At 42.1% G+C, this 25,682-nt stretch overlaps 2 protein-coding genes across 5 annotated transcripts in view; one reads left to right on the top strand and one right to left on the bottom strand.

Annotated features, from left to right (window-relative positions):
• LOC115136976 (limbic system-associated membrane protein-like) overlaps window positions 1-13,868 on the top strand; it is a 454,780-nt gene extending 440,912 nt beyond the window's left edge. For all 3 annotated transcript variants that reach the window (XM_029672926.2, XM_029672925.2, XM_029672931.2), the window contains 2 exons: window positions 10,424-10,572; window positions 10,939-13,868. In XM_029672926.2, coding sequence (XP_029528786.1) covers window positions 10,424-10,572; window positions 10,939-11,036 — 247 coding nt within the window. In that variant the 3' untranslated portion in view covers window positions 11,037-13,868. The remainder of the gene's footprint in view (window positions 1-10,423; window positions 10,573-10,938) is intronic.
• A 1,038-nt stretch (window positions 13,869-14,906) lies between these two features.
• Window positions 14,907-25,211, bottom strand: LOC115136977 (neuromodulin-like). 2 transcript variants are annotated; one of them, XM_065024584.1, is made up of 5 exons: window positions 24,979-25,211; window positions 20,040-20,107; window positions 19,476-19,566; window positions 18,677-19,295; window positions 14,907-15,742 (listed from the first exon to the last, which is right to left on the bottom strand). In XM_065024584.1, the coding sequence occupies exons 1-5, from the start codon at window positions 25,006-25,008 to the stop codon at window positions 15,660-15,662; spliced, it is 891 nt and encodes a 296-aa protein (XP_064880656.1). In that variant the 5' UTR covers window positions 25,009-25,211; the 3' UTR covers window positions 14,907-15,659. The 2 variants fall into 2 exon arrangements, with proteins under 2 accessions (XP_064880656.1, XP_029528792.1); XM_029672932.2 differs by lacking the exons at window positions 19,476-19,566; window positions 20,040-20,107.
• Window positions 25,212-25,682: the final 471 nt, after the last annotated feature.

Raw genomic sequence — 25,682 nt, 5'->3', positions numbered from 1 at the left:
CGCCTTAATTCCCGGCCTCAACACCTTACGGAAAGACTATATAGGAAGCTCTGGGGGCAGGTTGTCTGGATGCTGGACAGCTAAAACATTGGTAGATGCAAACAGGTTATCATATTTAGCAGACAACAGTTCTTGAATTTTAGTTCATACTGGTGAACTGGCGTTTGAGTTGTGTGGTTGCAATATCAACAGTCCCTTATCTCTGGTATATGTATATTGGCATTCATCACTGAAGACTAAATTGTGTGCAGTGCGATGGACACCTGCTCTTTCATTGACATAGACTGACCAGGTGGAAGCTATGATACCTTATTGATATCACTTGTTAAATCTACTTCAATCAGTGTAGATGAAGGGGAGACAGGTTAAAGAATGATTTTTAAGCCTTGAGACAATTGATACATGGATTGTGCATGTGGGTGAATGTTGAAGACAAAGATTTAAGTGCCTTTGAAAGGGGTGTGGTAGTAGGTGCCAGGCTCATCGGTTCGTGTCCAGAACTGCAATGCTGCTGGGCTTTTCATGCTCAACAGTTTCCCATGTGTATCAAGAATGGTACACCACCCAAAGGACATCCATCCAGCTTGACACAATTGTGGGAAGCATTGGAGTCTCGACCCCTCCCTGTGCAACTGGGTCCTGGAGTTTCTGACGGGCCGCCCCCAGGTGGTGAAGTTAGGAAACAACATCTCGGCCCCGCTGATCCTCAACACTGGGGCCCCACAAGGGTGTGTTCTCAGCCCTCTCCTGTACTCCCTTTTCACCCATGACTGCGTGGCCATGCACGCAGACGACACTACAGTGGTAGGCTAGTTTACCAACAACAACGAGACAGCTTACAGGGAGAAGGTAAGGGCCCTCGGAGTGTGCTGTCAGGAAAATAACCTCTCACTTAACGTCAACAAAACAAAGGAAATTATCGTGGACTTCAGGAACCCCCCCCCATCCATCCACATTGACAGGACAGTAGTGGAGAATGTGGAAAGTTTTAAGTTCCTCAGTGTACACATCACGGACAAACTGAAAGGGTCCACCCGCACAGACAGCGTGGTGAAGAACAGGGGGCCACCTCAGGAGGCTGAAGAAATTTGGCTCATCATCTAAAACACTCCAAACTATTCCAGATGCACAATCGAGAGCATCCTGTTGGGATGTATCACCGACTGGTACGGCAATTGCACCGCCCTCAACCGCAAGACTCTCCAGAGGGTAGTGCGGTCTGCACAACACATCACCGGGGGCAAACTACCTGCCCTCCAGGACACCTACAGCACCCGATGTCACAGGAAGGTCAAAAAGATCATTAAGGACAACAACCACCCAAGCCACTGCCTGTTCACCCCACTATCATCCAGAAGGCGAGGTCAGTACAGGTGCATCAAAGCTGGGGCCGAGAGACTGAAAAACAGCTTATATCTCAAGGCCATCAGACTGTTAAACAGCCACCACTAACATAAAGAGGCTGCTGCCAACATACAGACTCAAATCTCTGGCCACTTAAATAAACAGACTTAATAAAGGTATCACTAGTCACTTTAAATAACGCCACTTTAATAATGGTTACATATCCTACATTACTCATCTCATGTATATACTATACTCTATACCATCTACTGCATCTTGCCTATGCCGCACGCCATCGCTCATCCATATATTTATGTGTACATATTCTTATTCATCCTTTTACATTTGTGTGTGTTTGTGTGTGTAAGGTAGTTGTTGTGAATTTGTCAGATTACTTGTTAGATTTTACTGCATAGTCGGAACTAGAAGCACAAGCATTTCGCTACACTCGCATTAACATCTGCTAACCATGTGTATGTGACCAATAAAATTTGATTTGATTTAAGTCTACATGGGCCAGCATCCCTATGAAACGCTTTTGACATCTTGTAGAGTCAATGCCCCAACAAACTGAGCCTGTACCGAGGGAGTAAAGGGGTTGCAACTCAATATTAGGAAGGTGTTCTTCATGTTTTGTGCACTTAGTCTTTCCTGAGACATTGTGCATTATACACTATCTGGAGTGGCAATACTCAGTATAGAACACAGTCGGGCCTTAACATGGACCTACAGGACATGGTGAAAACACGCAAGACTCTCAAGTTTGATTTAATTTGATTTAGGCCTAATTTAATTTTCCTTGAATATTGCAGCCCATTTGTGTAGGCTATTTGCCAGACAAAATTTCTTAACCGCCATCGATAAGAAACATTACTGTGCAGCCGTATTCATTGATCTGGCCAAGGCTTTCGACTCTGTCAATCACCACATCCTCATCGGCAGACTCGACAGGCTTTGTTTCTCAAATGATTGCATTGCCTGGTTCACCAACTACTTCTCTGATAGAGTTCAGTCTGTCAAATCGGAGGGTCTGCTGTCCGGACCTCTGGCAGTCTCTATGGGGGTGCCACAGGGTTCAATTCTTGGACCAATCTCTTCTATGTATACATCAATGATGTCGCTCTTGCTGCTGGTGAGTCTCTGATCCACCTCAACGCAGACGAAACCATTCTGTATACTTCTGGCCCTTCTTTGGACACTGTGTTAACAACCCTCCAGGCAAGCTTCAATGCCATAACTCTCCTTCTGTGGCCTCAAATTGCTCTTAAATACAAGTAAAACTAAATGCATGCTCTTCAACCGATCGCTGCCTGCACCTGCCCGCCTGTCCAACATCACTACTCTGGACGGCTCTGACTTAGAATACGTGGACAACTACAAATACCTAGGTGTCTGGTTAGACTGTAAAATCTCCTTCCAGACCCACGTCAAACATCTCCAATCCAAAGTTAAATCTAGCAACAAAGCATCCTTCACTCATGCTGCCAAACATACCCTTGTAAAACTGACCATCCTACCAATCCTCGACTTCGGCGATGTCATTTACAAAATATCCTCCAATACCCTACTCAACAAATTGGATCCTACCTACCCATATACTACCCACCATTGCGACCTGTACACTCTCGTTGGCTGGCCCTCGCTTCATACTTGTCGCCAAACCCACTGGCTCCATGTCATCTACAAGACCCTGCTAGGTAAAGTCCCCCCTTATCTCAGCTCGCTGGTCACCATAGCATCACCCACCTGTAGCACGCGCTCCAGCAGGTACAGTGCCTTGCGAAAGTATTCGGCCCCCTTGAACTTTGCGACCTTTTGCCACATTTCAGGCTTCAAACATAAAGATATAAAACTGTATTTTTTTGTGAAGAATCAACAACAAGTGGGACACAATCATGAAGTGGAACGACATTTATTGGATATTTCAAACTTTTTTAACAAATCAAAAACTGAAAAATTGGGCGTGCAAAATTATTCAGCCCCTTTACTTTCAGTGCAGCAAACTCTCTCCAGAAGTTCAGTGAGGATCTCTGAATGATCCAATGTTGACCTAAATGACTAATGATGATAAATACAATCCACCTGTGTGTAATCAAGTCTCCGTATAAATGCACCTGCACTGTGATAGTCTCAGAGGTCCGTTAAAAGCGCAGAGAGCATCATGAAGAACAAGGAACACACCAGGCAGGTCCGAGATACTGTTGTGAAGAAGTTTAAAGCCGGATTTGGATACAAAAAGATTTCCCAAGCTTTAAACATCCCAAGGAGCACTGTGCAAGCGATAATATTGAAATGGAAGGAGTATCAGACCACTGCAAATCTACCAAGACCTGGCCGTCCCTCTAAACTTTCAGCTCATACAAGGAGAAGGCTGATCAGAGATGCAGCCAAGAGGCCCATGATAACTCTGGATGAACTGCAGAGATCTACAGCTGAGGTGGGAGACTCTGTCCATAGGGCAACAATCAGTCGTATATTGCACAAATATGGCCTTTATGGAAGAGTGGCAAGAAGAAAGCCATTTCTTAAAGATATCCATAAAAAGTGTCGTTTAAAGTTTGCCACAAGCCACCTGGGAGACACACCAAACATGTGGAAGAAGGTGCTCTGGTCAGATGAAACCAAAATTGAACTTTTTGGCAACAATGCAAAACGTTATGTTTGGCGTAAAAGCAACACAGCTCATCACCCTGAACACCACTGTCAAACATGGTGGTGGCAGCATCATGGTTTGGGCCCGCTTTTCTTCAGCAGGGACAGGGAAGATGGTTAAAATTGATGGGAAGATGGATGGAGCCAAATACAGGACCATTCTGGAAGAAAACCTGATGGAGTCTGCAAAAGACCTGAGACTGGGACGGAGATTTGTCTTCCAACAAGACAATGATCCAAAACATAAAGCAAAATCTACAATGGAATGGTTCAAAAATAAACATATCCAGGTGTTAGAATGGCCAAGTCAAAGTCCAGACCTGAATCCAATCGAGAATCTGTGGAAAGAACTGAAAACTGCTGTTCACAAATGCTCTCCATCCAACCTCACTGAGCTCGAGCTGTTTTGCAAGGAGGAATGGGAAAAAATTTCAGTCTCTCGATGTGCAAAACTGATAGAGACATACCCCAAGCGACTTACAGCTGTAATCGCAGCAAAAGGTGGCGCTACAAAGTATTAACTTAAGGGGGCTGAATAATTTTGCACGCCCAATTTTTCAGTTTTTGATTTGTTAAAAAAGTTTGAAATATCCAATAAATGTCGTTCCACTTCATGATTGTGTCCCACTTGTTGTTGATGCTTCACAAAAAAATACAGTTTTATATCTTTGTTTGAAGCCTGAAATGTGGCAAACGGTCGCAAAGTTCAAGGGGGGCGAATACTTTCGCAAGGCACTGTATATCTCTCTGATCACCCCCAAAACCAATTCTTTCTTTGGCCGCCTCTCCTTCCAGTTCTCTGCTGCCAATGACTGGAACAAACTACAAAAATCTCTGAAACTGGAAACACTTATCTCCCTCACTAGCTTTAAGCACCAACTGTCAGAGCATCTTACAGATTACTGCACCTGTACATAGCCCACCTATAATTTAGCCCAAACAACTACCTAATTTCCCAACTGTATTTAATGTATTTATTTATTTTGCTCCTTTGCACCCCATTATTTGTATTTCTACTTTGCACATTCTTCCATTGCAAATCTACCATTCCAGTGTTTTACTTGCTATATTGTATTTACTTTGCCACCATGGCCTTTTTTTTGCCTTTACCTCCCTTATCTCACCTCATTTGCTCACATCGTATATAGACTTGTTTATACTGTATTATTGACTGTATGTTTGTTTTACTCCATGTGTAACTCTGTGTCGTTGTATGTGTCGAACTGCTTTGCTTTATCTTGGCCAGGTCGCAATTGTAAACTTGCCTACCTGGTTAAATAAAGGTGAAATAAAAAAAAAATAATGCATTATTTGGCATTAATAGACTGGTTTTACGCAAAACTTTTTATACAGGCTGGAAGAGAGAGCGATGACGGCTTAGTTCAGGCAGGTTCAGGTAGCCTGTCCAGGACAGCTGTATATTCCACAACAAAAAAATCAGTTGGTGTTCTGTTGTATCGAATATGTATTTGACAATCTGCTTTGTTGGAATTTCCAACTTTAATTACTGAACAAGTAATTACATTATACCACAAGCCAGCAGTCTAAATGGCAGCATTGTGACACCGTGTATCGCTTTGTGAAATGTTAGGCTTAACCTGAGAAAATGACGACCAAATAGGGCTTCCAATAAACATTTATCTATTAGCTCAAGCAAAGCCATGCCCTGGCACCATAGAAAGCCTGCCGTCGGTTTGATAGGCGTGCAGCCGCATAGACATGTGGCAATTTCAGCACCATGGACAGCGAACGGTTGTCTACTTTGTGAGTGGCTGTCTGGCTGACATTCGATTATTACATCGCCGACAACCTACACATCTTAAGGAACCATGGAACCTTGTGGGTTACAATCTTACTGTAGTTGTTTTGTTCCCCTGAACTCCTGGCTTGGTTATTTCTTGAGATAAATCCACATCTCATGCTATCTGTTTTTGCTGATCCAGCGATATGCCACAATCCAAAATGAAAGATAAGCACCAATATAATTTCCAGATTTGCTGTGCTTATCTTTTCATTTAGGGTTGAGTAATATAGCTGGATCTACACAGCCAATGGCATGGGATGTGGACTCGTGTTGACATTTGAGGTCAGAAAACATCTGCCACACTCTGAAATGAAACTCTGAAATCCCTTTAAGTTCCCTTCCTTACCTCCTGCATGATGTACAGTATTATTATTTTATCTCCTTCAACAACTTTCTTAATGTAATACAATACCATCATATCAAATCATGCTCGGCCAGCTGATTTTATGTCTTGTCTTTAACCATGAAGTTAACGTACCTTATCAAGCATATTTACTTCCACATTGCAAGAGGCTTGTTCCCCAACTTGTTTCCTGTCATTTCCTTTAACCTTACCAGCACTGACCTTGTCACGACTGCCCACAACTGCTGTTACGTTTGAACTACTTTACCACTGAAATCTCCACACCATCTCCCAGTGGCATCTGATGTATAGGAATCCTGTAGTGCTTATTGATAGTGTAGCAATTAGCATTTCCCAAGACTGACCCGCTCCTCCTAATCTTCTACTGGGAATTCTGAGGCTCATTACTGTTGTTGCTGCTTGGTCCTTTGATCTGGAACCTCCCGGTCCTCTATTAGTCTCTAGTTTCTGATTACATCCCACGTCTTGGCACCTGCCCTGAGAGGGGGGGGTAGTACAGTATAGCCTGGTTAACACTGACTGAACACTGCACTCGCTCATTGTGAACTGAAACGATGGTGAGCGTGGAGTTCAGTCGGGTTTAACCAGGCTAGTTACAGTAGGTTGGTTCTTGTTCAGTCTCCTGTGGTGTTCAGAGGCAGATATTCCGACAGTGTTGAATAATGGACAGCGTTTTTGTTTCTCCCCAGTGACATGAGTTGCTGTCACAACCACTTGAGAACACTTTTCATTTTCCCTGCCACCTACAAAGCTCGAAACGTCTTGTTGATTTCCTTTATCAACAGCCTGTAGACATCCTACTTCTGTCACTCACCGTTTCCTGTAATAGCCTACTTTAGATGCACCCACATGCCAACTGGAGAGTGGAGGAATGAGATGTGTCTGCCTGATTGTTTGACACATTCCCCTTCAAACCAGTCACCCTCTCTGTGCCCTCTGCCCCATTTCAATACTGGAATCAAATCTGTCCTTCTGTTAAAGAATGGCTGTGACTTCGTAAAGTTAATGTCATTTAAAAGACATGTGCTGCCATCTGCCAGTGGAAGATGATGGTGCAATGAACTAGGTATTATTTGGATCCATTCACTGGATGCTTCAGACTTCACACAATTGCTTATGTCCAGACCAGGAAATGTTGTATTCCCTACTGCTCAACCTTGTACATGTAACTCTTTCTTCCTCCATTTAGTATGATATGTTACGAATTCCAATTAGTTGTGGCTAACGTTGGTGAAGTTGTCCGTAATGAGCTTCGAACACGCAACCTTTGGATTGCTAGACGTTTGCATTATATGCCCATCCATCCACCCCAAACAACCACCTACCCTCCCTCATTTTGTTTTTGCCTCTGTGCTGCTAGAACCACACCCAATCATCTCACAGCATGCATGTGGTCTGAAATCCCATAGTGCCTTTAGTGTCAAGGGAGTCACCTGGCCCAGGTTTGATATTTTGGTCTAATACCATTTTCCATGACATGAGCCACATGTCTTCATTGGCCTTATCATCACTGTTGGTGTCAACAATCCCACTGAGGTTTTGTAGTCCCTCCATACTCCACCCAATGTGTTCCACTAAAGTTTTGGTCCCGCCGTACTCCACCCAATGTGTTCCACTAAAGTTTTGGTCCCTCCGTACTCCACCCAATGTGTTCCACTAAAGTTTTGGTCCCTCCGTACTCCACCCAATGTGTTCCACTAAAGTTTTGGTCCCTCCGTACTCCACCCAATGTGTTCCACTAAAGTTTTGGTCCCTCCATACTCCACCCAATGTGTTCCACTAAAGTTTTGGTCCCTCCGTACTCCACCCAATGTGTTCCACTAAAGTTTTGGTCCCTCCATACTCCACCCAATGTGTCCCGCTAAAGTTTTGGTCCCTCCATACTCCACCCAATGTGTCCCACTAAAGTTTTGGTCCCTCCATACTCCACCCAATGTCTTCCACTAAAGTTTTGGTCCCTCCATACTCCACCCAATGTGTTCCACTAAAGTTTTGGTCCCTCCATACTCCACCCAATGTGTTCCACTAAAGTTTTGGTCCCTCCATACTCCACCCAATGTGTCCCACTACAGTTTTGGTCCCTCCATACTCCACCCAATGTGTTCCACTAAAGTTTTGGTCCCTCCATACTCCACCCAATGTGTCCCACTACAGTTTTGGTCCCTCCATACTCCACCCATTGTGTCCCACTAAAGTGTTGGTCCCTCCATACTCCACCCAATGTGTTCCACTAAAGTTTTGTAGTCCCTCCATACTCCACCCAATGTGTTCCACTAAAGTTTTGGTCCCTCCATACTCCACCCAATGTGTCCCACTACAGTTTTGGTCCCTCCATACTCCACCCAATGTGTTCCACTAAAGTTTTGGTCCCTCCATACTCCACCCAATGTGTTCCACTAAAGTTTTGGTCCCTCCATACTCCACCCAATGTCTTCCACTAAAGTTTTGGTCCCTCCATACTCCACCCAATGTGTTCCACTAAAGTTTGGTCCCTCCATACTCCACCCAATGTGTTCCACTAAAGTTTTGGTCCCTCCATACTCCACCCAATGTGTTCCACTAAAGTTTTGGTCCCTCCATACTCCACCCAATGTGTTCCACTAAAGTTTTGGTCCCTCCATACTCCACCCAATGTGTCCACTAAAGTTTTGGTCCCTCCATACTCCACCCAATGTGTTCCACTAAAGTTTTGGTCCCTCCATACTCCACCCAATGTGTCCCACTAAAGTGTTGGTCCCTCCATACTCCACCCAATGTCTCCCACTAAAGTTTTGGTCCCTCCATACTCCACCCAATGTGTTCCACTAAAGTTTTGGTCGCTCCATACTCCACCCAATGTGTTCCACTAAAGTTTTGGTCCCTCCATACTCCACCCAATGTGTCCCACTAAAGTTTTGGTCCCTCCATACTCCACCCAATGTGTTCCACTAAAGTTTTGGTCCCTCCATACTCCACCCAATGTGTTCCACTAAAGTTTTGGTCCCTCCATACTCCACCCAATGTGTTCCACTAAAGTTTTGGTCCCTCCATACTCCACCCAATGTGTCCCACTAAAGTTTTGGTCCCTCCATACTCCACCCAATGTGTTCCACTAAAGTTTTGGTCCCTCCATACTCCACCCAATGTGTTCCACTAAAGTTTTGGTCCCTCCATACTCCACCCAATGTGTTCCACTAAAGTTTTGGTCCCTCCATACTCCACCCAATGTCTTCCACTAAAGTTTTGGTCCCTCCATACTCCACCCAATGTGTTCCACTAAAGTTTTGGTCCCTCCATACTCTACCCAATGTGTCCCGCTAGAAGGATCTCAGCACTTCTTCAACTTTCTGCTTCCCCGCCACCAGATTATGCTGTCTCGTGATGTGCAATCGCTTTCCTTTTTATGCAAATGTTTTATACTACCGTGTGTCAGCACAAAACCAAACCCAATGCCCAGTCTCAGCTATCCTAGCACCTTAGAGGTTGGATTAGTTTCCTTAAGTCAGTCTCAGCTATCCTAGCACCTTAGAGGTTGGATTAGTTTGAAGCCCTTCATACGTCACCTTAAGTGTGTTTCTACAATGTATTATACACAGAGTATACCAAACATTAGGAACATCTTCCTAATATAGAGTTGCCCTTTTGCTCTCTGAACAGCCTCAATTCATCGGGGCATGAACACTACAAGGTGTTAAAAGCGTTCCACAGGGATGTTGGCCCATGTTGACTCCAATGTTTCCCACAATTGTGTCAAGTTGGCTGGGAGTCCTTTGGGTGGTGGACCATTCTTGATACACACGGAAAACTTGAGGTTGAAAAACCCAGCAGCGTTGCAGTTCTCAACACAAACCTGTGTGCCTGGCACCTACTACCATATCCTGTTCAAAGGCACTTCAATCTTTTGTCTTGCCCATTCACCTTCTTAAACCTGTCTCCTCCCCTTCATCTACGCTGATTGAAGTGGATTTAACAAGTGATCTCAATAAGGGATCATAGCTTTCACCTGGATTCACCTGGTCAGTCTATGTCATGTTGTGTGTACTCTGTGTCAATTGACTCTATGATAAGGCAAACCAATGTTATCATAATTCATTATTTGTATGTAAATGTAGGAGAGGAAATGTGTGAATATTGAATTTCATATTCACTTTTCTTTTGAAATGAGCTGACTAGTACTGTACAGTATGTATTCTAAAGACAAAAGTGGCAGACTAATCAGATGTCCTGAGTCTTATGCATATTGTGTTATAATGCCTAACGTGATGTGGCGTCTTGTCCAGGCTATCCAACGCCCAGGGAATCAGCATCCAGATCGTAGGGACCACAACTGTCCTGATGATCTCCAACGTTACAGAAGAGGACTATGGAAACTACACATGTGTTGCAACCAACAAACTCGGGATCCAAAATGCTAGTCTCTTCCTCTATAGTAAGTGACTTTGGAATAATATGCAGTCCCCCAAATATCTTAAGTAAATGTCTCTGAAATTAGACACATTCTACAATGTTACAAATTCTAGGCCCATTCCGTTTAGATGTGGGACTAGAAAAGGCTGTAATACATGGTCTGACCACCAGATGTCACTCACTGCACACAAATCAATTCCTGTAGAGTCATAGCAGCAGTACCGTTACTCAGACAGGGACTCAGACAGGCATAGCAATGTATACATTTACACATTATTATATCACATAGAAGTGACATATATCGAATGAAACATCAACAAAATGAATATGTTAGTTTTTAACTTCTCTTCTTCTGAATCTTTCTCTCTCCTTCTCCCTCTCCCTCCAGGACCTGGAACGGGTCGAGACATCAACGGCGCCGCCTGCCTATCCCAGTCACTGTGGCTCCTCCTGGCCTCCATCACCTGCCTTCTCTTCAAGTGTTAATATCACCACCAACCTACCATTGTTATTACCTACCCGGTTATTACATTGAGACTGTTTGCATAACGTAACAAAAATCCTGATGTGCTTCGACGCACCAAACTAGATAATAAGAAAATAGAATGGGCTTATTAATAAGTTTTAGTAACAAAAAAATATGAAATGGAGAAAATGGAACAAAGTGTTTTTTTGTTTTTTTTAAAGAAACAGTTATTACCATTTGAAGATGCTGAAGTCTTGCTTTTCCGCTGTCATTACTCTTGTTTCAGTTGGGGGGGGGGGGATTGGGTGTGGTCCATTGTATTTTGTCCCCATGAATACGTAAGTCTAAACTCCCAAATGGCAGGGATTTCAGGCCAAGTACAACAATCATGGATATCTATGAGAAGCACTGAGACATTCAAGTTACTGTTACTTTCCTAATGTAATTTACTGTATTGTTAGACTAAAAAAGGTCATTGTAACCAGTGCATCATCACACAATAATACGCCAATATATGTCCAAGAATTGACATTTAGAAAAATACAAAACAATAGATTTGAAAGTGTTTCTAATACGCATTATGTCAAAGCCAACATACTCCAGTCAACATTACAGAAAAACAGTAGAACATGTTATATTTGGTATACTTCATTTCAAGAGTATTGGGATCATAACCCGGGAGCAAAGAGCCTCAGTCTCGTTAGATACAGGGCTAGTTGTCTCTATATTAACTGCCTGGTTTTTGGACCCATCAAAGGAGAAACACAGTAACTGTGGACTAGCATGGTTTGCATCAGTGCAAACCTTGATAGAAACGCTTGAAATGTGAAATCGTCTTTATGTCGAAAAGGAAGACCTACTTTCTTGACCTTCATCAAACAAAACATGCGTAATATTGATGCTTTACTGTATATAACTTCTTCTTCTTTTTTAAGTGTCTCTATATGATAAAAATAACTTGTTTCACCACTGTAACAAGAAAAATAGTAATTATTGTTACAGTGTATGTTGCTTGTATGATTACAAACCAATTACATGCTGTTCAGTTTCTCTATGGCAAACTGTATTTAGCTTCAGAAATGGCCTGCCATATTAGCTTTTATGGTGTCGACTTTCTCCAATAAATTTTGAGCTACCACAGTTATACTGCTGGAATTTGGATAGAAATGTATGACATGAATGATGTGCTTTTATTTTCTGTATGTGTCTTTTCATAATAACATATGGAAATTCATAATTTATGGATTTATTTTCAATAATTTCCGTTAATGGTGTATATACTTGAATCCAATGTCCTTATATATAAAGACATTTAATATGTCCACATTTCTTAATAAGTCAGTCATTTGTTGATAATTAACTTGTAGGGTCCCATGGCAACAGCGCTTTGCACCATACAAGTAAAACCACTAGAGAACAATGTTTTTAAAAGGGTTTAATAAGGTCAAGTTTGTGCATTTATTGTACCTTTCCAATTACAACATTGTTTTAGTTTTTCTTTGAGTTGGGTACATAGATGTGTTTGGTTTCTAAAATGAAAGCTCACGGAGAGTGACCGTGAGCTGAATGCCAAAATGAATTGACGAACAACAAAGGCCAACAAAAACAGATCGGCCTCATGACGACGTTGTCTACCGCTGTCTGTCAAGTCCGTGTGTTCACAAAACCAACCTGTAAATGTAAGAAATGCTCTCTGAAATCTCATCATCTTTAAAAAACCTCCACTGTATTCATACTGCTTTGGAACCATGGTAGTTGTCCATCTAAGCAGTCCGAGTTCTTTGCTAGAAAACAGACTTGCTGTATGTTAGCCTTAGTGCTATACTGAAAATCTATCTTGTGTCATCTCTGTATTTTCAATTACCCATAAAACAATGGACGCTAGGCCTACTTTACATCCTGCCTCTGGACGATAGTTTATTAACTCTCCAATAAAGGGGTATGTATTATAATTTCATGGGAAGTGTTTTTACATGTCTGAATGGGAATAGCACCGTACTGTATGTGTCTACCTGTCAAAGCTAAAGCACTGGGGGAAAGCAGTGGGCGGTCTTGCAGTGATTGACAGTCTCCTCAGCCAGTGAGCCATCAGATGTTGAGCTGAAGTCTTTCCCAAGATGAGGGGTCTCACCTGACTGCGCTATACCCTGCCTATGAATACAGCCCCTGATCACTTATGACTGACACCTGGGGAACTGAAGGGGACTGATATGTCTACCTAGATTCTTTCTAATAATAAACATTGCATCCCATCGCTGTATAAAATTGGCTTGTGTGTCTGCACACACTGTTGAGTTACTTTGGCTTGTTTTAAGCCATTGAAAGAGGTACATGCGGCATGAATTAGCAGTCATTTACATTGGCCACATGTTTTTCAATCCCACCAAGCTATGGTTACATGTGTAACCCACCATCTTATGATTTACCTCACCTGTATATAAACTGTTTTTAGAATATATTTAAGCTGAGTCTATCCCTAAGTTCACTTTGTTGATAATACTCCACTGTAGGACACAGAGGAATGTCACATTTGTACTTCCCTTTGTCACAAGAATGGAATTCCTAGACAATTATACAATCATCACACAGCAACGGCCCTGTTTTCTATTTGCTTTGATTAATGGTAACGTTATTGCGATTGATTTCTAAAAATGGTATGTAAAGGTAAACAAGAAAATGTTTTGACGCAAAATAAAGTTGTTTGAATTCAGTGTTCTGTATTTGAATGTGGATTGAGATGTCGACGAGTAAATCTTTTTGGAGAAGGCTTGAAACACAGTATCTTCCTGGTACAATTGTGTTTATCACCATGTAACATGCAAATAAAAGAATATACGTATTGTTAATTCTCATTGGGAGATTTGTGTCCTATACTATATATTTCTGGAGTGCTTGAAAAACTATAAATCTGTTTTGGACAAGGAGATGGGTTTCTATGACACTTTCTAGCCAGTTAACTCTGGACATTGGAAATTGACACTGACAAGTCTATCTGAACAGTGTGATCCCAAGTCTATCATTTGAACAAATGATAGGCTTTATAGAAGGAAAGGGCCATTGTTATGGACACCGATGAACTCCTGAAATGGATGGAGTCAATTAATTTGCTGAGCCTTTGCCAGTATTGAGATAAAGACAGAAAAGCATTTGCATCAGATGTCTGCTTTTGAAACTCAATTCTTGAATTCACTCATGAAGTGGAGAATTTAAATGATGTGCCAAATACTGGGAGTATTGAATGAAAAGAAATGGGTGTATCTATAACTGGGAGTATTAAAGAAATGGGTGTATCTATAACTAAAAAAAAATGTAAGTGAGCTAACCACCATGATGTTTTTACTGTCAGGTCAATGGTGCTCGATTCAATCCGTAGTGCTGAAGATCTGCGTTGTAGTTTGATTGAGCGGAGACTACATTCACTGTAAACACTCCATATGTCGGCTCTAATCGGTAATAACCTTTACATTTCAAGTGCGCTATAGCACTGAACCTCAGATTGAGTCAAGACCCAAAAGTATAGCATTTGTTACTAATAATCTAATAGCTGGGTATCGTTTCATGCCAGGAATTCAATATGTAGTGCTGAAGAGCTGCCATACAGCACAACAGAAATGTAAAGCCATTGTTCCAGAGTTAGTGGACTGCATTCACAGTAAACGCTGCATTGGTCGACTCAATCAGAAATGACCTTTACATTTCAATCGCGCTATCGTGCTGAGCAATACGAATTTGAATCGTGCACCAAGCCCTAAACTGCAGGTGCCACTACGCTCCACTAGATGTCTCTAGATCTCATTAATAATAATACTATTATACTCCAATTCAATCTTTATGTGAAAGTGGCTTCATTAGCAAATATTTTGTTTGGCAGGTGAAATATATTCCACAACTTTATGATGGTAATTGGCACATTGCTTTATTTTGAAAACAGACATTGAAATCATTTTTTTTCTCACAATTTAACTCCTTAGATTCAAACTGGACATTGCACTCACTGGAACATAGGAAACGTTTTTTAGTTTTGTTTGTTTGATTTTCTTTTTAACATCAGTGCAAGAGTAATTCCAATTCATATCAAACTGTCATAACAACACCAAGGACATCAAAAAGAAGCCACATTTTCTTTTGTATTGTGACTGCGAAAAGTTCCTCTTAGCAGAAGAGTTCCCATGCAAGTTGTTAGATGGTTCATGCTAATCATGTAATTTGGAAGGGGGATTTTAGTTGTGGGGTCAACAACATGTCATAGTACTCATTGTTTTCCATAAAGTCGTGAAAATCATGTCAGACTTGTTAGTTTTATAAGTGCGGAAGGAGGACCTGTTACTCAAAGAACGTAAACCAACCTTGATCAACTCAAGCAGAATATGAAAATGTCCTGTCCTGCTTTGTAGGGTTTTGAAGCTCAGTTCAAAATGTGGATAGGTCCAACCATCGAATCAATAATGTAAGATACAGAACATACCCAAATCATACCACTTATAGCTTTGAACCAAAAAACGCATGTTGGAAACTCTCCCAACGTAAGAAAATCATTGCCACACAAAAAATGACAAACAAATAAAAACAGACTGCCTTCACATTCAGAAGGAGAAGAGTCACCCTTTAAATTCATTTGTAATCATAGTATTTTTTTCTCTATGTTAAACTTTCGCTTGGTCCTCCTTGGACTCCTCCTGGACTGCCTCTGCTGGAGCCTCAGCTGGTTGGGATTCTTCGGCACCATCTGAAAGAAGAAATAAGGAGGGAAGGATGGAAGGAAGGAAGGAAGGAAGGAAGGAAGGAAGGAAGGAAGGAAGGAAGGAAGGAAGGAAGGAAGGAAGGAAGGAAGGAAGGAAGGAAGGAAGGAAGGAAGGAAGGAAGGAAGGAAGGAAGGAAGGAAGGAAGGAAGGAAGGAAGGAAAGAGGAGGGGGAAAGAGGAGGGGGAAAGAGAGAGAAAGAGAGAGAGTAGCAACAGTTCATTCCTCTCAGAACCTGCTAGATGGGATTCTCAAGTCCAAGACTAAATCTAAAGAAATCTCCTCTGTTTTTGGTACAGCTGGCCTACATTTACACCAATATCTACGTTTTTTATTTTTTTATTTTGTTACAATTGTACTATTTTATTGCAATTGTACTATAAAGTCAGATTTTTAACCCTGTGAGACCTAAGCATAGATCCAATTCAGATTTTAACCCTGTGAGACCTAACCATAGATCCAAATCTGATTTTTTTACCCTTCAGAAATACTTAAATACTTAAGATAATGAAAATAATCCGTTATTGGAATTTGAAGTTTGTAGAAAGAAATTCTGAAAATGTTGCAAAAATGCAACATTGGGCTTCAAATGGCAGCAAAAATGTGTGGTAAGAAAACGGAAATTACATGAAAATCACATCAAAATGGATCAAAAACATTTACATGTGATGGAAAATATTGTCTAATGCTACATACATTTGAAATGAAGTCATATTTTGTCTGAAATAGGCAAATTGATCGACTTGACCAATTAAAATGTTTGTATTTTGCTATCAAACAGAATAAACCATTTTTTTTTTTTTATGTGTATGGATAAGATATTTGGTTGTCCTTTTTGGGTTGTTTTGGAGAGATAATCTATCTTACTTCTTTACCATAAAATGGCGCTATTCTTTTAATGTTATAGTCCTTTTTCTTCTTTTGATGTGTCGAAGGAACATCAAAGTTACTCTTGAAGTATTTAGTTGTCCATATTACTTGCAGAATTTGGAAGGGAAACAATGTCTCACTTTGGCAACCCTTCAAGCCTAATGTTGCATTTTTGCAGCACTTACAAAACTACCTCTAGGTCAAAAAGTTTTTTTCTTGATATATTTGTTTCTACATAATCACTACATCTTAGAGAAGACAGGAAAAATATTTCAAGTCGTGTACTTGCATGGATGGCCTACATTTGCTTGTGTAGGGGACCAGTGTGGTCTCAGACGAGTGGACCGTTTTCGAATGTTTCAGAGGCTACTGACGCCACAATAACCATACCAAAACACAACAAATACTTCTAAGAGATACAGTACATCTGGGTCTAAGGAGATGCAGTTTGTAGTGCAATTGCTTTGTTTAGGACCTGTACAGGATGAAATTTAGGAAATGTATTTTTGCAACATTGGGTCTCACAGGGTTAAGGCATATTTTCCCTATGAGTTGGTTGTATGACAATGTAGATGTCCTTTCCTATCAAAGCAATTTTCCTAATTTCCTGGAGGTAATGATGTCATCATGACTGCATTGACTTTAATCATCAGCATGACATCATCTTTGCTAGTCATCCACTGGGAATCAGAGATGGGGCTAGACTTGCGTGTATGTGACTCATGATAGATGACTCACACAGCACTTGGCATTCTACGGGCAATCAATGGGCAGGTTTCAGGTAAGGGAGTGGTAACCACGCAATCACTGTGAAAATATTGACATTTCAACCCATCCTAGAAGATGAGCTCATTTATTATTTATCCCGATTTCTCTCTCTGGGGATCAGTAAAGTTGATTTCAGTCATTCATTAACTCATAAAAGTCTCCATCAATAATATTCCTGTGAAAGGTCTTCCAACAACACTGTCTTGTGTTTCATTGTGTATAGACCCTGAATATACCGGACAGATCATATAAACACCTCCACTGCTACATATTGAATATTAAAATACGTAGTTTTTGTCCTTATTGTTGAGCACCCCTCCTTTTCTTTGTTTGCTGAAGCTCGAAGGACCACCTCCACTAAAATACTGAATTCCATTTGTACTATATCCTTTATATTGGACTTTATGACCTAAATATATATATTTCACCTTTATTTAACTAGGCAAGTCAGTTAAGAACAACTTATTTTCAATGATGGCCTAGGAACAGTGGGTTAACTGCCTGTTCAGGGGCAGAACGACAGATTTGTACCTTGTCAGCTCGGGGGTCTGAACTTGCAACCTTCCGGTTACAAGTCCAACCCTCTAACCACTAGGCTACCCTGCCGCATCAATATGACCTAAACTAGTGCTTCATTTGATGGTTAGCCATTCCAGGTCATGCATGTCTTCAGGGTCTGCTGGTTTCTGTCTTAATTGACCAGCTTGAGTAATTTATCATTCAGTAAGTCTGAAAACCATGGCCAGGTATCCCGGGTCTACACCAGTAGCCAAGTATGTGTAACTATGACAACCTGCAGACACTGCAGCCCCTATGACCTAGTTTAATCCCAGTCCTGTCTAAACTTCTGTCCCAAATGGCACCTTGTACCCTGTAAAGTGCACTAATTTTAACCAGGGCCCATAGGGTAGTGCACTATGTAGGGAATAGGGTGCCACTTAGGACAAAGACACTGATCCTCCTGTAGAGGATTCTGCACATATTCCATTAGGTAGGCTACATCATACAGTCTGGGAGTTTGAGTACTGGAACAAGATAACCTACTGAGTCTTTGACCTTTTCTCTCATACTCAACCAATCAAAGATCATGTAAAAAGATTATGAGTAACAGCTTGACATTATGTCATTTTGTAAATTTGACTCACAGACAATTTTATTCTTAGTAATAAATGTATTATACAAGCTATTGTGTAGCCTATTTTGTTTGTGTTATGTTTGTAGCCTATTTCTAAGCTCATCTACATGGATGGGCATCTCAGAGGCTGGGTTACAATAAGGCCTACCTTTTTTGTCTTGTGTTTGGTGAGGCTCCTCCTTATCAGCCTTCTCACTGACAGGAGCAGCAGGCACGTCGGCTTGTTTGGACTCCTCCTGGGCAGCACCACCCTCCACACTCTTTTCAGCACAATCAGTAGAGGGGTTTTGGGCAGAAACCGGAACCTCATTGCTGTCCACCTCTTTGGGCTTCTCCTTGGTGTCGCCGGGCTCCGCCTTGGCCTCCTCTTTGGAAGGCTCTGAAGGCGCCGCGGTGGGAGAAGCTGCTGCTGCGGCTACGGGAGAGGTGGCGACAGGGGCAGGAGAGTTTGCTGCCTTTTCAGAGGTGGGGCTTTTGGCTTGGCTCGTCTCCTCCTCTTTAATCCCAGGGGGGGCTTTTTCCTCGGCAGCCTGCTCAGCCGCAGTGGGGACGTCCTCCTTCTCCTCTTCTCCATCTGCCACCTCCTTCGCCTCCTCTTCTGGGACAGCTGGACTGGCCTCCTCATCCTCCTCTCCATCTTTCATTTTTTTCCGGAGTATGTGTCCACGGAAGCTGGCCTGGATTTTGGTGGCCGCCTTGTGGGCTTTGTCCTCTGGTTTCTTCTCATCCTGCTTGATTTCCTGGTCAGCCTCTTCATTCTTCTCGACCTTGGGAAAGAGACAGGATGTCAAGAAGTCATGAGCATATTAGAGGGCAACAAACCACCAAGGGCTTACTATTGACATTTTGTGTCTGCCCTAAAATGAAGCAATATTATTGTTATCTAACCAACAAGAATTTCAATTGCCGCTTCAAAGAAACAAACAGGTACCCTTCTGGTGACCTACCAAGCTCTTAGAAAGCTGCTCCATCCCATCCTCATGGCTAAATGTGAAAGGTCTCCAATGAAGTGGTATCAGAGGCCCATACTCAACGGGCCTGCCAAATAGTGAGTGACAGTAACTGTTATATGAAGCCCTTTTCTATCAACATCCAACCAATAGCGTCTCTTATTGTGGCAGATGAACAGATAGCATTCCACCGTGGTGAACGCCATTGGATGTCATTCACATACAATCCCAATGGTTCTGAAGAAGAACACTTCCAAAAGGCATCTCCAACAACACATCCCACCAACATACCCATCACCCACATTAGATACTAGATTATATGCAGAATCAAGGGAAATGAATAAAAGGTGGATTGTTCAAGGCAGAAGGAGGTACAGTCCGAGCAGGCGGTGAGAGTAGGATGTGGATCTGAGCACGGTTGTTCAGGTTTGGGTTGTAAGAAGTTGGTGGCCATGGCTGGAGCAGAATTGAGGAAGAGATGAGGAATGGGAGTGGGATGAGGAATGGGAGTGGGATAGGTGGGATAGGTGTTGGAGCCTGTACAGAGCGTCAAGATGTTACCTTTGATATCTGGATCCATAGTTGGAGTGGTCCATCAAATAGAGGGCTGTGTTATGATTCTTATAAATCTAATGAAAAAGAAATGAAGTGAAATAAGGGAAAAAAATAAACAATGACGTTGAAATTGACAAAGCAAACAAAAATGATCAATGCATTCAAAATGAATAAATAAATAAACAGATTGTATTGATTTGAATTATGCATTTATCTCGCACAGACAAACTACGTTCATCTGAAAAGAATAGTGTGAACCAATGTAAAGGAAACATAACAGGCAGTGTGGACTAAACCAAATCAAAGAGACTGCGATTCTAAATCTATGATGTAGCTAAGAGTGTTACATGCTTTGTCTTTCACGATGTTCCCAATGTGACGTTTTCCCGAGGGATTCCTGCTTCTTGTTAGAAATACGCTACATTTTTGGTCTCATTGCATAACAAGCCAAAGAGTGCTGCATGTGGAGCAGTCACATCTTGACGATTCATCACATTTCCAATTAGTATTTGTTTTGCTATGTTTTTAGATACTGTAATCGGTTACTATCACTACTATCATCAATAACATAGTCATAATAACCTCAGAAATGGCGTACAGCATTGTTTAATTACTAGATCCCTGAAAGCTGCTTTGTGGGTCCATCTTTGGTTGCTACCTCGTCAAGATGCACAGCCATCCTCCCCCTGAACAATCAAACGTTACCTTGACAACCAGAGTGCTACATGTAACTCATCACTCAGTGCCCTGTCTGCTGTTTTAGACCAGTGGTTCCCAACCAGGGGTACTAGGACCCATGGTCGTACTTGGCCTTTCCACAAAGGGTACTTGAGAAGACTCATGAGACAATAGGCCAACTGTTAAAATGCACATGAGTGGGTACTTCAGGTGCACTCTGGGCAAAGCAAAATTCTGTTGGTGGTATGGTAACCAAAAAAAGGTGAAAACTACTGGTTTAGGCTATGAAAGACAATATGTCACTATGATTCACATTACACCTGACCCCCTGGGGAAGCAGCCAATAGGAAACCATAAATCAGGTTACTAATCAGAGTAACAGGGTGGCTGTTCCATCGGTCAGGGCGTTTGTTCAGGTGTGTGTGTGTGTGTGTGTGTGTGTGTGTGCGTGCGTGCGTGTGTGTGTGTGTGGCACGTTTAGGAGGAGAAAGATGTCTTAATCACCTGCTACCAATAAATATATAATGTTTTTAAAGCCATGACTATGTATTAGTTTGGAATAATTTAGTGAAGTGATGTGCTAATGGAACAGTGAGATTTGATAGACTGTTAGAGTAGGCACACCCTCACAGCCGTAATGGTATCTTTAATATCGGGGCGGCAGGGTAGCCTAGTGGTTAGAGCGTTGGTCTAGTAACCGGAAGGTTGCAAGTTCAAACCCCCGAGCTGACAAGGTACAAATCTGTCGTTCTGCCCCTGAACAGGCAGTTAACCCACTGTTCCTAGGCCGTCATTGAAAATAAGAATTTGTTCTTAACTGACTTGCCTGGTTAAATAAAGGTAAAAAAAAATAAAAAAATGTAAAAAAATGTATGATCTCATGCCAAATATGTATGATCTCATGCCAAATTTTGGTCTAAGCACTTGCTCAAATAGAATGACTTATGGCGATTGAGAAGGGTGGCAGGTAGCATAGAGGTTAAGATCGTTGGGCCAGTAACCAAAAGGTCGCTGATTTGAATCCCTGAGCTGACTAGGTTAACAATCTGTCGATGTGCCCTTGAACAAGCCTCTTGACCCTAGTTGCTCTGAATAAGAGCACCTCCTAAAAATGGCGAACAATTTTGAATTCACAGAACAATCTAAGATGCCCCCCCAAAAAAATATGGGGCCCAGGTGGCTCATTTGGTAGAGCATGGTGCTTGCAACACCAGGGTTGTGGGTTCAATTCCCACAGAGGACCAGTAAGGAAAATGTATGCACTCACTAATGTATGTCGCTCTGGATAAGAGCATCTGCTAAACTTCAATTGTAAACTGTTTTGGGAATATGAGAAATGACATCATTTTGGTATTAAGGGAAGATATTTCATTGTCCATTTGGGGATTATAGGTGGGTTTTTTGTTTGTTCGTTCAGATAAACGTATTGAGACCAGCTATGATTTTTCAAAGAGGAGAATAGAACTCATTACACTGATTTTACCACAATCAACCTATTTATATTGTCCGTTCAACCCACCAAACAATCCATTTGTCTACTAGCCATGTTATAAGGTGGCTTCCCAGACATATGAATGGTAGAATGTCCAAAGCAATATATTTACATGTTAATGTCTGACGTTAACCAATGTACCTACAACAATATAGAACATCATTTTGAGAGCCATATCAAACTGATTTAATCTGACATTAGGAAATGTCTTCCAATCAGATGTCTGGGGAGAGTTCAATATAGACAGTGCCAATGGTATTTTCCTACAAACCTACAGTATATCCCTTTTAAACCTCAATCATTGAAGATCTAAAAATAATTGAATAATCAATCGATGTTAAAAAGCATCGGCATGTCAATTGACACCTGGACTCCTGAGACGGCTTCAGACAACTGTATTCAAACAACAATCGGATTCCTTAATGTCACTCAGTGCATGATCTTTCCACTCATCAAATGAGCATCTCTCAAAACTGTCTCTCAGGAACACTAGTTGCATTTGCCCTTTTAGTTGGCCGATTGCCTGTAGATGATACACCACCAATGAAAGCCAGGCTTAGGTATCTGAAAGACAACTGTACATCTCGGGCCCCAGCCACTGTCCTTGGGTGGGCAACCCTGTGTGAACCACACCCCACAGTGGGTTTATGGATGGATCTTTCAACGGTAGCCAGCCACCCCCCCCCCACGTCAGACCGCTGTCTCAGTTTGGAAACCATCAGGGACTTTGTCACAGGAGGGAAATGAGACTGCTGCTTGCACAATATGCACACAGCCGGTATGTGTATCCTCTTTTAATTCTTATTCGCTCAAGCAGACGCTCCCTAGCTCCTCTGCATAGGTGAATGCAGCATGCTGACGCAAAGACAGCCCTTATCTCAGGAAACCAACGCTAATGATCTGTATGTGTGTTTGAATTGAATCAGTGTGTGTAATAAAAAGATAGCTTGGCTCTCACAGTGTAACTTACACATGACCACTGAAACCAGACAGGGACAGGGAGAAGTCTGCCAAGAAATATATGGTGTCTGTCGCAATATGTCCAGTAAATGTATACCCTTGAATAAATCTCATCTTGATAGAAATATGTCTGGTTTTCTAGTGGATGGGAATGCAACTGAATCTCCCCCATTCTCCCTGAGCTGCTACTACCCACTCACACAGCACCACACCCTTTCATCCAGCTGTCTCTTCTCCTCTCCCTCCTCTTGCAGGAGAGAGGGGGGGGGGGGGTTCAGGTGGAGGAGAATACATTCAACCTACCCGCACAGCCCCATGCCTCTCCGACACACGCCTTATTCCCAGGACGGTGAATTAATGAGCGGTGTTGACCATCGATAGCCCCAAGAATGATGTTCGCAACCAGATAATATTCAGCCATAATAGCCACCCTCATTTAATTAAATAGGCTGCTCTCTCTCGTTTGAACAAAGGCTCCACAATCACGGCTGGTCTACAGTGTGCGCTGGTGGCTCTGTTGAAAAACCTAGGTTGCTGCTACTGCTGTATGGGTGTGAAGCTCTCTGTGCTTTTAACATCTAGCTGAGAGCAATCTCTCTTGTTGCACCATTTATATGCTGTCTAAATCCAGAGACTTCATTCATTCATTAGCAAGTCCTCTAAAGCAGAAAGCAGAGTCTAAGGGCTGGATGCTGCATGGGAGGCGGTTATCCCTGTGGTGAGAGTAGGTTACGATTCAGATAACAGCATTGTGTGGAGATAGGGTTTAATGCAGTATTAAAGCTGCGTGAGAGAGAGAGGGATGCCTCACCCACTTCAGTGCAATGTGCAGCCTGGCTGAGCTAAAATGACTCATACATGCTGACATTTAAGCAGCAATCAGGTGTTGATGGAATCCAGTGCTTCATGAAGCCGATAAAATCCTGATCACTCTAGATAGCTTCTGCAGATAGATAGCTCTGCGCTAACAAAAAAATACCTTCTGGTAGCTACTTACATCAAGGTACTATCTCATACTGTACACCTCCAAGACCCACCCGTAGATTCGCAACCACCTTCCTTTTCTGAGAAAGTATTCTCTGCTATGTATTCATCTGTTTTTCTCACAACTATGCACCCATAAACATGTGTAGACCTAATTGACAATATACACTTTTAACCCCCGAACCATGCTAATCCCTTTAAAATCCTAATTTCCTACTGAAATCCCTGGAGACACCGTGGCCAGAGGAGTTGAGTCTTAGTCAGTGGAGCCTTACCCCACCCTTTTTCCTCTGCAAACATGCTTCTCTGTCCTCTTGTTTCTTAGAGATAACACCGAAATAGGATTTTTTAGTAGTACATCAATTAAGAGCAGCCTTAAGGTAATTAAGACAGTATTGTGCTCAATGGAGGAAGTATCCCCAGTCGTCATGTATCCCCTGATTACAGTACAAAGAAGTCAAGGCAATCACAGAAGGCAGCAAACAGGTGCATCAAGTGTCTATCAATACATCTCTCAGTGTTTAAAGTAGTGGATCGATAATAGTATAAAAGTCCTCAGCATCAAGTTACAGGCTTATCTTACTGCTTTTACAGCATGAGGTCTGGAAGCATTGTGGCTACTACACTCATTCAAACATAATTACATTAACAAGGCGTGTCCGTTTTTCATCTGAGACATCACTGAAGTCCCAGTGAGCCAAGAAGACAAGACAATGAGATAAGCATATCCTCAATTCAGTTACTGAAGTAGTTAGTCCAAACGTTGAACAATTTAGACACATTTTGAAACTGACAGATATGAATGAGAGAATCTGTAAAGAAAGCAGTTACCGGTTTTGTTCTTCTTATGCAGCACAGCATACTTGTAATATCCTTTCTCTCTTTTCCCTTCTTTCCTTCCTTTTTGCCTTACACTTCTCTCTCACTCCCTCGCTCTCGCGCTCTTGCACACGCTCACTGGCTGTATCAACAGCTGAGTTGCCTAATGCTTTTACTCATCACAATTTGCACACACACTCACTGTCTGCCTGCTCGCGCCTCTCTCTGACTTGCTGGCTAACAATGACTACAAGCCCACCCTTTAAAACCCCTCCTTCCCCTCCCTCTCTTCATGCTGACACCCCCTCCTTCTCGCTCTGTGATGAACCTATCCCCCTCTTCTACCTCCCCCTCTCTCCTCCACAGGCGACCGGCATGCAGCTTTGCACTAGCGAGAGCTACAACCCCACCCTATACACGGCTCCAAGTATGAATGATTGAATACATACAATCTGTCAACAGACAATTCCCATTCTTTGGCCTTTTCTCCCTTTTTTGAGTCCCTCCTTACACTGGGACTGTGGTCCTGTTGAATAGCTTTAATATTAAAGAGGAGATTTTCCTGCTTAAATCCCACTCAGTCAGTGCTGTTAGTAAGGATCAATAAATAAACCAAGCTCCAGTCTAAATTACCAATGCCAATTCCCTGTTCTGGCAGAGACACCTGCATGTTGCTGCCAATGAGGATGTGTGAAACAGAGTGCTAATGCTTACAC

This window comes from Oncorhynchus nerka, linkage group LG11, assembly GCF_034236695.1.
Source record: "Oncorhynchus nerka isolate Pitt River linkage group LG11, Oner_Uvic_2.0, whole genome shotgun sequence".
NCBI classification, from domain to species: domain Eukaryota; kingdom Metazoa; phylum Chordata; class Actinopteri; order Salmoniformes; family Salmonidae; genus Oncorhynchus; species Oncorhynchus nerka.
Note: the sequence above shows the minus strand (reverse complement) of the source record. Positions and strands in the feature narration are given on the sequence as shown.